Below are 12623 nucleotides of genomic sequence, written 5' to 3'. Positions count from 1 at the left end.
GAACAACCAATCAGCAGCCTGCCCTATCGCAGGCCACACACAGCTACAGCTGATTAGATATACAACAGACACATGGGTACATTGTGGTTTTGTATCCTTGTGTTGTTTCTCTGCTCTACTCGAGAGCCACACCTCTTATATTTATAACCTTGTCCTTTTCTCTTCTGACTCCTAATGGATCAATTTAAAATGTATAAAGTCAGCCTTGTTCCTACAGATAATGAAAAGAATGACCAATTTGTTCCTACAAATACATTGGTCATGGTTTTGCTGCCTTACTCTCTTCACCTCTCTCTCTCTCTCTCTCTCTCTCCCTCCCTCCCCCCCTCCCTCTCCTCCCTCCCTCTCTCTCTCTCTCTCTCTCTCTCTCTCTCTCTCTCTCTCTCTCTCTCTCTCTCTCTCTCTATATATATATATATATATATATCTATCTATATATATATATATATAATATATATATATATATATATATATATATATATATATATCCATGCTCTCTTCCTCTACCCCTCTCTCTCTCTCTCTCCCTCTCTCTCTCCCTCTCTCTCTCTCTCTCTCTCTCGCTCTCTATATATCTATATATATTCCGCTCTCTATATATATTCCTCTCTCTCTCCCTCTCGTCCTCTTCATCTCTCACACTCTCTCTACTCCTCTACCCCTCTCTCTTTCTCACTCTCTATTCCTCTTCACCTCTCTCTCCCCTTTTAAACCCCCCCCCCCCCCCCCACACACACACACACACAATACTCACACACAGTTTTAATGTTGTCTGTCTGCTTCCTCTCTTTCCTGTCAGAAATCAGTAGTAGCACAAATAGGAGCTTTTTTGTTTCCAGGTTACCGTTGCCACCTCCCTGCTTTGTCTCCACGGTGACTGTCAATTAAAGTGCTGTGGTAATGCGAGGTACCTGCAGCGGGCGCAGCACTGTGTACAGGGAGACCTTTTTGGCTGTGCATGAAGTCGTTTGCTAAAGGAATTGTATGATAAATTGCTGCACAAACTAAAGCTCTGCACTATTTTTACTTCTGTAATATGTTTGCAGACACACACAAAGGGTAGTGATTTAGGAGCTAGAGATAGAGCACACTGGAAAAAGAGTAATGCCTTTTATTCTGAGGCATCAGATCAGACAAAATTAGAACTGAAGTTTAAAAAAAACTCTGCTCAAATGTCTTCTCCTCTGGGGAAGATTCATGGTGGATTCTGGAGAATCCCTGAAGTGTTGAACTCTGACCCTGACTGCCACAGAACACACTCAATATAGACTAGAGTCAGTAAAGGAAAAACTATATAAGAACAGACTCGAGGAAAATTAAAACACTGTAGACTTTCTCAGATTTGAGAACCGCATATATTTCGGACACGGTTAGCTGTCTGTTAATTCTGTTCAGTTTCCCGAATACGTCTCAATTTGGCACTTGACCTCAGTTGTACCGTTGGCTCAGTATAAGAACCTCTGCTTTCACACTAACTTGCTCATTTTTTTTGTGAACACGGAGTGCTGCTGTTGTAGCTTGTGGACATCTATCCATCTTTATTAGCTTTACTAGCAGATTAGCTGTGAAAGTTAAATGTACTAGAATCTTCTGAGTAGTTAAACGTAATAAAAATGTGGCATAGAAACCTTTATTATCGCCACATATGCATTACAGCACAGTGGAATTCTTTTCCTCACATACCCTAACTGAGGAGGTTGGGGTCAGAGTGCTGGGGCAGCTATGATAAAGCACCCCTGGAGCAGGGAGGGTTAAGGGCATTGCTCAAGGGCCCTACAGTTGCAGCCTGGCAGTGCTGGGCCTTGAACCCCGATCATCCAATCAACAACCCAGAACCTTAACCACTTGAGCCACCACTGCCCCTTAATATTAATAACTTAATAACACAATAATCATTGTGCAGATTGGTGGTTTGAGACCATGTGTAGGTTTCAATTGGCTATTTACATGTTAGAAGCACAAGCAAACTGCACTAGCTATAAATACTCGCTGGTAAAGAAACCTGCAATCTTCTTCATAACGTCTTAATGCACATCAACGAGAGCGGATATAAAACGAATGGCTGCCTGTCGCATTGCTGTTATTTAGTTCAAAACACCTTATGAGTGAGCCTTAGAAGTTGCTTTTAACAACAGCCTACAATACAAAATAAGGCATCCGGACACCAATTTGGTTTTCAGTTAAATGACCAAGACAGACGAGATGTTGGCATCGAGAGGAACCAGACTCAAAAGGGGTGATGACTGGATCTGCTTCTGCTTCTATAACTATAAAGTTGTGCTCAAAAGTTTGCATACCCTGAAAGAAATTGTTTAACATTTATTTGGAAAATATGACTACTAATGCAAAATAATTTTATATTTTAACGATTGTGGTCAAGTGAAATCATTAATGATCACATATGCTCCTTTTCCACCGAGGCAGTTTGAGTGCTGGTTTGGAGCCTAATTTAGAACCCGTTCTTTCTTTTTTGACAGCCAAAGCACTGGCTCTGAACCAGGAAAAGTGGTTCTTAAGTAGCACCAAAATGTTGCTGGTCTAGACTTAAGAACCGGGGCTGGGGGCAGGGCTACTGTTAGCGCATTTGATAATGTACCTTAAGTATAATTTGTTTAATACACTTTTACTTTGCCACAATATGATCAGCACACATGATAGTAGGTAGCTACATGCTGAGGCTAACTTTTTTCTGTGCTAATGATAAAATAATGTTATGTACTTTCTCGATTACAACCTCCGTTTATACAAATTACATGGAGCTGCACGTACATGTTGGGTTTGCCGCGTTTGGATGCCAATGTAGGTTCACAAAGCCATGAGCATTAACAGTAAAAAACATCCGCTATTGTTGATGTTGGGTTTGTGTTTGCCGCTGCTGCGCTAACGCTGCTGGGAAACGTGACACATATACAGTAATGTCAGACTCGGCTCTGTGATGGCTCTCTAACCGATGGAAAGGCAAACCGGTTCTTAGAAGGTTCGCCAATGGAACCAACTTTGAATCAGCACCAGTGCTAGCTCTGAGCCAGCACCCGGTTCTTTTTGGTGGAAAAAGTGTAATACTGTAGTTGACTTTTTAAAACCTAACTGAAATCACCTAAACAACTTGAATGTTTGGCCACATTATAAACACACAGGTCAACGCACAGTGCTTTAAATGGCTATTAAAGGGACGTTTCCACACTCGTGACGATTGTAATTGTAACTAGATTTGTAAAGTTCCTTGCGACAAACTTTGATATTGGCTTGACGAAGCAAGTAATCATCACATCCTATGCTTTTTGGAGGTGAGTGGACAGATAAAGCATGGCAGTGGATCTCTGATGTTTTGGGGCTGTGTGAGCTCCAGGGGCACCGGGAAGTTAGTAAAAATTTATGTCAAGATGAATGCAGCATGTTATCAGAAAATACTGACAGATAATTTGCATAATACCTTTACCAGTCAGTCCACCTTCAAGAATCATGAGTGAATGCACGAGTGACAACATCCAAATATCCCAGTTCACCAATACACTTTATACCCACAAACCTTTACTGAAAAAAGTATGTCTTTTTCGTGACTAAAATCACACCTCGTTAATTTGCAGTGAAGTGATTTAGTATGTAGACATCTCATGAAACCCAAAATATCTATGAATTTGGGGATAATAGATTAGATATAATCCAAGATCCCCTTCATGATGGCGTTATTGCATTTGTGTATGTGTAAATAGGAAAACATTCCAGTGCAGATGTACCAGGATACAGCCTCTGAATTCCGTCTATTCGGCATGTTAAAGATATAACAAGCATCCTGATCCTTTTGTCAGAAGAACAGGAATGGTTGACCTTTATGGTTTAAAAATGACTTGAAATCCACGGCGTGCGCATTTGATCAGATCGGCAGCTGGCATTTCGACACGCCGTCACAAGGTGGGTAGGGAAGCCGAGATCAGCTCTGTGTATCTGTTTGTAAGGTCTGATGTGAAAGAGAAAAGAGCTCAATATGGGGATTTGCAAAGGTCAGGGAGGAGGCAATTATAGACCTCTTACTGATGAGAACATTTTGTATTTTAGTGTCTCCATTTTGTCAGAAAGCTCTTAGGCTTTTTTGTGTCGTGTTTGATCAGGTTATATTTCACCTTCTGTACGAGCTCCTTTAAGACATCTGACACCTTTTGTGCTCCGTTCAGGCACAGATGTCTGATAGCTCTACTTGTATTAGCTTTCTGTGGGATGAGACATCTTGCTCTGTTCATGTTGCCCATGCAGGTTCATGCACTAGGTCCCTTCTTGACTGATTATAAATGAAGTTAATTAGTTTAGTTACCTCGGCTGTAGTAGAGCCTCAGTGGAGTACACCTAGTGTTGTCTGAAGAGATTTTAACCTAGCTATCTTTCACAATAACATCGTTTGCTGCTGTGATCTGCATACTTCTTGAGCTGAGATTTACTGCGCAAAAAATAAGTATTGAACATGTCACCATTTTTATCAGTCAATATATTTCTAAAGGTGCTGTTGACATGACATTTTCACCAGATGTCAGTAATAACCCAAAACAAAAAAGTGCAGAAATTATGTGCAATAACATGGAATCAAAATATTTGAACATGCTTACTGATATTTATTTAAAGGTGGGGTCTCCGTTGTTTGAGAAATGCTTCAGAAAACTGCGTTGGGTCGCCAAACAAAACAAAAACAAAACTAACGTGTAGCCAATGAGCAGAAAGGGGCGTGTCTTGTCAATATGGGCGGAGAGAAAGTTCAGTACGCATGTGTGACATTAGCAGAAAGCGGTTTTAACATTGACATGGAGGATAAAAACAAAGAAAGAAAGGCTTACGATAAGGCAAGAAGTAGGACCCGTGTTAATATAGGATCAGCTTTCCGGCGCTGGAGAGAACTGAACGTCTTCCACGTGAAACGGAGCTAAACCTTTCACGGTACAACACACAGTACTACAAAAACACATTTGTATTACCATAGTATAGTTCATTGAGTTTATTTATTGAAAAAAAATATACCCTCGGTCAGCTGCCCCAGCAGGTTCCGCCATAATAGTTGCCTGGGTTATACTTGGGTTATACTTGTGTGGGCCAGAGCTATCAAAACAGGGGTGGGACCCATTTGGGTTAGGGGCGTGTTTGTTTTGGTGATTTCAAATGTCAACATCGGCTTTCAAACAACGGAGACCCCTCCTTTAATTCTTTAAAGGAGGGTTGGTTGGTAGTCTTGGTAGCTTCATGGTGCCTCCTGTATTGTGAAACTAGTCACATGCTTTGCTCAGGTGTGATTTTCTTCGAATCTTGAAGGTTCCATAGTCGTCTTCTATGAACGCTGATCTTAAGTTCATTCCATAGATTTTCTATTGGATTCAAGTCAGTTGATTGTCTCAGCCATTCTATATCTCGGCTATTCTCTCTCATTCACACACTCTCTCTCTCTCTCTCACCTCCCCCCCCCCCCCTCTATTCCTCTCTCTCTCTCTCTCTCTCTGTCTCTCTGTTCCTCCCTCTTTCTCTCTCTCTCTCTCTCTCTCTCTCTCTCTCTCTGTCTCTCTGTTCCTCCCTCTTTCTCTCTCTCTCTCTCTCTCTCTCTCTCTCTCTCTCTCTCTACTTTTTCCTCGTGTCATTCTATTTTACTACATATCTTAACGTCTGAACTTATTCGTATTGCTTTCTTTGTATTTATGGATTTCTTGGGTTGATACCAACATCTGGTGAAAATTTCATGTCAACAGAACCTTTAGAAATATATTTACTGAGAGAAACGGTGTGGTGTTCAATACTTATTTTACCTGCCGTATGTTGAAAACAGATTATCGGGTTTCTTGCGTTGTAGAAAGCTGCTGAAGTTTCTTATTGTGATATTTTTCACAGAGCACAGCATGCAGTCTGCTTTGCTTTGATTTGATTGCCTTCATTAATCATGAGCCTGGGCAATATATGGAGGTATAATATCAATATCATGCTAAGTTATGTGACAATACAGGGATTCTGGGATATCACAGGTATCGTGATGACTTTTATTTTCAACTAATTTGCAAATTCAAATTAGAATTTATGTTTAGTAGAATTTAGACGTGTAACGACATTTAATTCTGAATCTTAATAAAGAAAGCAGAGAGGCTAAAGTCCACACCGATCGGCCTGGTGCAGTCTTTTTAGCCACTAAATCATCCCACATGTGTTTCTCTCACACCTCCACATCCCCTTCATTCTCTGTTATTAAACTCTTCTCACCCTTTCTGTCTCCTCCATCAGTGGCCCAGCAGGCTGCACCTTCCTCTATCTCTCTTATCTCTTTCTGTTTTTCCTCCGACTTGTTCTTATTCTCTTATTTCTCTTCCACCTCAACGCTCAAACACCCACCCATCCACTCATCCGTCCTTCCATCCATCATTCTATATACCCACTGACTGTACAGTACTGTACAATGTAATAAAAAGCAACCATGGTGTTAAGGTCAAATATTATTACTCTCCCTTCTCTTTTTTTCATTCCATCCTAATCTTTTCTCTGGATTAAGCGTTCAGGACATAGACGCCGGACCACAGTGTTTTGTAATTGGCCTGGATGAGATTGGATTGAGCGCAGACGAGTTCAGCACTAAGCTTGGTAATGACGTGGGTGTCTTCTGGCATGCACACTCAGGCTGTGCTGTGATTGGTTGAGGTTTGTGGGGTTTGGTTTTCTGTGCTACTCCCCCAGTGTTTAACAATACTTTAAGTGATTGACATTCAAGCCTGGTTTTACTGCGTTCTTTTTAGCACAGACATACGCTGACGTACACTCGTAGTCCTGCGATGCGGAGTAAAAATAAACCATGCAGATTTCAGGCGTGTGTGTGTTTATACACACAAAGCTCTATAATCCAACATGTTCGTTCTGAGCAATGATGAGGACCGAGTGAAAAGGAAGGGATGTGAGTAATATTTGACCTTGACACCATGGTTACTTTTTATTACACTGTACAGTCAGTGGGTGTGTAGAATGATGAATGGATGGTGTGTGTGTGTGTGTGTAAATAAATTCTCCTTCCCCCGTAGCTATATAGGCTGCCAAATATTGTTTGAGTTTGTTCCTATCAATATTATATTTCTGTATTTCATTTGAAGAAGATCGTTCCTACCCCACAATTATCTGTCCTGCCCCCTCTCTCTTTCGCTACACACTTAAAGAATAGCTGTTGATTGAGGCCCTGCTGCACTATATTATTTGCCCCCTCGCCAATATCACCCAGACCCATGTCATTAACGCCTATGGAAAGGAGCGTGATGTAGTCTGCAGTGTAAGAAGAGAAAAGAGGACTTAAAAGAAATTTCTAAAAAAAAAAAGAAATTATTGATGGATTGTTATATTGATTGCTAGCAAGCAGGTAAATTATACAGGAAATAATCACATTTGGAGTTAGAATAAAGGAATTGCTGATTGGTGTGGGATGTTAATTATGCAGTAGATATAAACTATAACTTGATGAATAGTTTGTATAAAATGTATGAATTTAACTATGTATTCTGAGTAGCTGTAATACTCAGTCTAGAGCTGTCATGTAGACATCCCCTTTCCCTCTGGCTGTGGCATCATCAGAGGGTTATCAGATTATATTTTATTGATTTATTTATTGACTTTCCTTTCATTACCATTGCAGAAATGTCCAGTACGAACGGTTTTAAAGCCCAAAATGGCTTGTGAACATCTCTGTGAACATCTATCCATTTTTACCTTCACAATTGAGAGAAGAAAATATATATATATATATATATATATATATATATATATATATATATATATATATATATATATATATACTGAATGAGAACACCGTCATGTGCTATAGCAAGGCTTTGTCCTTCTCCTCACTACTTTACTATCTTCTCCTTATAAACACACGTGAGGGACACGTCGTGTAAACAGATGTTTGAACCAGTGACTGTATATCATACTGTTGGGATTCCTAAATGAAGCCTGCATTAAATGTCACTTTAAATAAGACCACCTGGTGGATGACTGTCTTTTTATCATTTTAAACCCTGCCCATTCATTATTGGGTGAGAAATAAAAAGCTGTCTAAGCTGTAGTTGTACTCGTATTATATAAAGCAATCCAGCATTGAAAAAAGAGATGACGTAAACCATAGAAGCTCTTACAGAACAGATCTTGGCTAACAATCGAAGTAGCTTGGTAGGTTTAATCTGTCGCTTTAATCTGTCACCTTTGAGTAACTTAAAGGTGGGGTGTCCGTTGTTTGAAAGCCAAAGTTGACATTTGAAATCACCAAAACAAACACGCCCCAACCCAAATGGGTCCCACCCCTGTATTGATAGCTCCACCCACACATACATACGTAACCCAGGCAACTAATGGAAAGAAATGTGTCTGTCATAGCTGAAGGGAAGAACAATACGATTGCAGATAAACAAACAAGCAAAAATGACACACAAGCATAATCATGCAAAGGACGGCATATATTAGTTCTGTGAAACAAAGCAAAACCAACGTTACTCACCTATCGAGAAGGAAAAAAGCGACCTCCGCGTCTTAAGTTTCCCGAGTCAATAACTCCTGAGCTAAACGCTGTTACTAGCAAAACGCGGTTGTAGCTGCCTCTCTACATTACTACGATAGAAAAGAGGTGTTATTTGTGTAGTAACAGCGTTTAGCTCAGGAGTTATTGACTCGGGAAACTCCAATCTGTGAATATGCGGCCAACTTCCCGCTCCTTCAGTTCTCTCCAGCGCTGGAAAGCTGATCCTATATTAACACGGGTCCTACTGCTTGTCTTATCGTAAGCCTTTCTTCGCTTTCTTTCTTTGTTTTTATCCTCCATGTTAATGTTAAAACCGCTTTCTGCTAATATCACACCCGCGCACTGAACACTCTCTCCGCCCATATTGACAAGACACGCCCCTTTCTGCTCATTGGCTACATGTTTTTGTTTTTGTTTTGTTTGGCGGCCTTCTGAAGCATTTCTCAAACAACGGAGACCCCACCTTTAACACAGATACAATCAATATACTTGGAAAAAAACACACGACTACAATTTATCACTGTAAATGTTCATTAAATAGTGAATGGATTAATTGATAATAAAACTGTTGACAGTTAGTTCAATTTAACCATTCAAGGCTTTAAAACAACAGCCAGTGCCTCAGATTAGATTATGTGATTAATGCCACTGCTTGCTGATACTATATGATCAAGTATAAAGTGAACACAAGAAGCAAATCGAGACTGATATTCTGAAATCTCACTGCTGTCTACCTGATAAATGTGAGCTAGTCTATTAGCAGTTAACTGATTCATTTATTTGCTAAATGTAAATCCCAGTAATGTGTGTGATGGAAAGAAAATGCATTTCTTTTTTATAATGCCTACAATGAGAAGGAGCTTACAGACCGGACTAAAGAAAGCTACAGACCATGATTCAGTCGGTTTTTGTTCTTAAAGCTTGAAATCTTTTTTCCACCATCCGAGTGTGCATGTGTGCGTGTATGTTTCTTTTCTTTCTACATGTTCAGTATCAATATACCAAAGGATTGATTTGTGAGGTTACACTGTCAAGACCGAGTGCGCTCAAACACACACACAAACCTTCCGCTGTTCCGGCAAACGGCTGAGGAAAAAAAAATTTTTAGAAAACCTTGTGAAACACTTTTCTGTCAGATTTATTTTCTGTTTTCCTCTTTTCCTTTCTCACAAGATAAGCTGTGTGTGTGTGTGTGTTCAGAGGGATGTACTGTAGTCTGTGATGATTTAGTTACAGTCTTAAGCCCAGTGTGCCTCTATTCTGCCTCGAGGTCTGTGGTATCCACTCAGGCCGGTCTCTTCTCTGGAGGCGGCAGCTGCAGAAAAGCCAGTGGCTTCAGGTTAACAACTTCAACTCTGGATCCGTTTTTTTATGAGAGGGCCGACAAAATCTCGAATGCAGTGGATTTGTTTAGAGTGAGAGGCTTGTAGGTGATGTATGAGCCAGTTAAGGGCTTGTCTGCTTCTCAAATCACCAGGCTTTGTACTCTGATGTACTGTTCATGGTCTAGCGTGTTGAATCTGTGGGCTTTGCTATGGTAACTCTCACTCAAGGACATGAAAGTGAAATGGAAAAGGAAAGCAGCATCTGATTATCTCTCTCTCTATCTCTCTCTCTCTCTCTCTCTCTTTCCCTCTCTCAATCTCTATCTCTGTAGAAAAAGATGAGACTGGAGTGATGGACAGTCTGCTGGAAGCGCTGCAATCCGGAGCTGCTTTCAGAGACCGACGGAAGAGAGCACCTAGACCCCGGGGTAAGTCTCATCTCTTTCATCACGTCTTCTCCCCCTTCCGTCCATCACACTAGCTATACCTCTCATTTGACATGCAGTGCCTGCACCTTCAGTCTTTCTTCAGTAAGCTCTTCTTAAACCCTTTGCTATCTATCTGCCATATTGCACTACTCCTGACACCATGAATCTTACCCTGACCGCTTCTGCCATGCGGGCAGTATGAATTTGTAATATCATGTTAGTATAGCCGCCGTGGAGCCGCTATGGAGCCTCAGGGAGCCGTGTTCCTTTCCTCAGAAAGGTAAAGCATGGGATACAGACTCCTCTTTTATTATGACTGCTGTCCTGCTCTGACGTTCATGCTGGCTGGCTGATGTCACAGCTGGTTACAGAGCCCAGTACTTTTAGTACGACCTGCTCTGATCGCTCTGACGCCGGTCTGAGTGCATCCAACCCATCCCCGTGCCTCTAGTGTTCAGAAAAAGACACACACACACTCTCTCACACACACTCCTAACAGCCAAGTTTTTGCACCATAATTCCAAAATACGATCTTACGAAATTAAATATTTCATATAAATAAATGACATTTTGTTCCAGAGGTTTGAAGCATTTTCTCTTTTTTTTTACCCTCACAGTGACGCCAACATCTACAGTAATCCTCAGCACGTACACGACTCATGTGAAAACTAGGCTTTTCTGCTTTTCAGATAAAGCAGTAGTCAGCCAGAATGCAAATAACATTCTCCTAGAAGTAAAGTCAAATCACTGAAGGGGAAAGGACACAGGACCTGAAAGGCATGCTTGCTTCTGCTAGCTGTTAATTTGTGCCAACTTTATCAAAAATGAAATTGAGCTGTGAATTCATTGTCCTCAGCCTTGTGAGCCAATAAAAAAACAAGAAAAAGAGGTTGAGACCGTGGACAGTCAGGGCTGTAAAAAGTCTTTGGTGTATTTGAACCTGAATTAAATTTATAATAAATCCTAAATACTAATTAACTCTAAATTTGGAAAGACTTACAGTAATTATTCTGGCTTTCTGTTTATCCCAATGTCTGAGCGACAAATAAGAGCTACGGCTGAGCTTTCTGTCCTGATTTGCTATAAATAATCGCATTCAGAAAACTGTATTTAGCAAGCAGTTGGATGATTTATACAATAAACTCTTCTTTTTATGTCAAGTTCTCTGTGCACGAAATGCGGCTCTTGAGAAACCGAGCGAGATTTGCACCCAGGTCTAACGTCGCACCTCCCATTTCTCTGCTCCACCTACGGACGCACAGACATTTTCAGATCTCAACATAAAAATAGGAACTGTGCAAATACAGAAAAATAAACAACCGAACAACATATTAGCAGATGTTTACACCCGTACACGAATAGAGCTCTCACGCTCTTCCTCATATAATCACACACTCATTTGTAGAATATAACATCTGTATAATATTAAACTAACGCTACTAATAAATTGTTGCTGGAGTGGCGTCTAGAAGACCAGTATACCCTTATGAATCATTCCGAGGAGATTAATTCGTAGATCTATACATAGTGACTCCAAATGAACTCCAAAAACAATCCTCATAATACCTCACTATACATCTGTCTACACCGAATTCGCTCCTCATTCGAGAATCCATACAAGATTACAAAAAAAAGATTGGCGCAAACTTGCTCATATACACATCCTGTCCCATAGGTCTGTTTTTCTCAGACTTAAACTCACCCATACTCTGTTTTTTTTTTTCCTGATATTTCACAGATGAAGCAACTCAAATGGTCAGCCAAAGGCCAGTTCTGAAAGACTGCAACCACGGTAAATGGAAAAGCAAACCGAAAATATTTCTCCTGTCTGTGTGCTTGGCTCATTTCCGCACTCTTCATTTCTCATTAATACTGCAATCTAACCTTAGTCCTCCTTCATTAACACTGAGCTGTTAGTCTTTTTCCTGTCTCTGCTACCATATGTACATTATGAGTTTTGCCTCATTCCTCAGACTCCAGGGTCTGTGGGAAATTGAGATTGATCAAGCCGCTTCTCTAATGTATTCCAAGCATAGTAACATGACTCATAATTGTGATACATTACCATTCATTATACCGATTAAGACTTTAGTCTCCATGAACATTGCACACTCCAGTAGCCAGTGAGGTGCTTTTTGCCTCATGATCCCGCTTTGACCTGTGGGATCTTCTCCATCAGCACATTTTTGGTTATGTATCAAGCTTCTTAAAGTATGATATTTGTTTTCTGCTTCTCTTTCTTCGACATCTACAGTATGCTTTGTGTGTTTTCAGCCGATCCCGTGGCCAGTTATAACTCTCCTCAGCCTGGCTGGTAGTGATTGGTGCTTTAGCGTAGGTGTTGGGTTTTTTCCCCTCTTT

At 40.6% G+C, this 12623-nt stretch overlaps 1 protein-coding gene across 4 annotated transcripts in view; it reads left to right on the top strand.

Annotated features, from left to right (window-relative positions):
- diaph3 (diaphanous-related formin 3) overlaps positions 1-12623 on the top strand; it is a 290424-nt gene that overhangs the window by 225078 nt on the left and 52723 nt on the right. For 3 of the 4 annotated variants that reach the window (XM_060876191.1, XM_060876172.1, XM_060876182.1), the window contains 2 exons: positions 10167-10262; positions 12001-12054. In XM_060876191.1, coding sequence (XP_060732174.1) covers positions 10167-10262; positions 12001-12054 — 150 coding nt within the window. The remainder of the gene's footprint in view (positions 1-10166; positions 10263-12000; positions 12055-12623) is intronic. The other variant, XM_060876199.1, reaches the window with a different exon arrangement.

Source organism: Tachysurus vachellii, chromosome 1 (assembly GCF_030014155.1).
Source record: "Tachysurus vachellii isolate PV-2020 chromosome 1, HZAU_Pvac_v1, whole genome shotgun sequence".
In the NCBI taxonomy this organism is placed as follows: Eukaryota; Metazoa; Chordata; class Actinopteri; order Siluriformes; family Bagridae; genus Tachysurus; species Tachysurus vachellii.
Note: the sequence above shows the minus strand (reverse complement) of the source record. Positions and strands in the feature narration are given on the sequence as shown.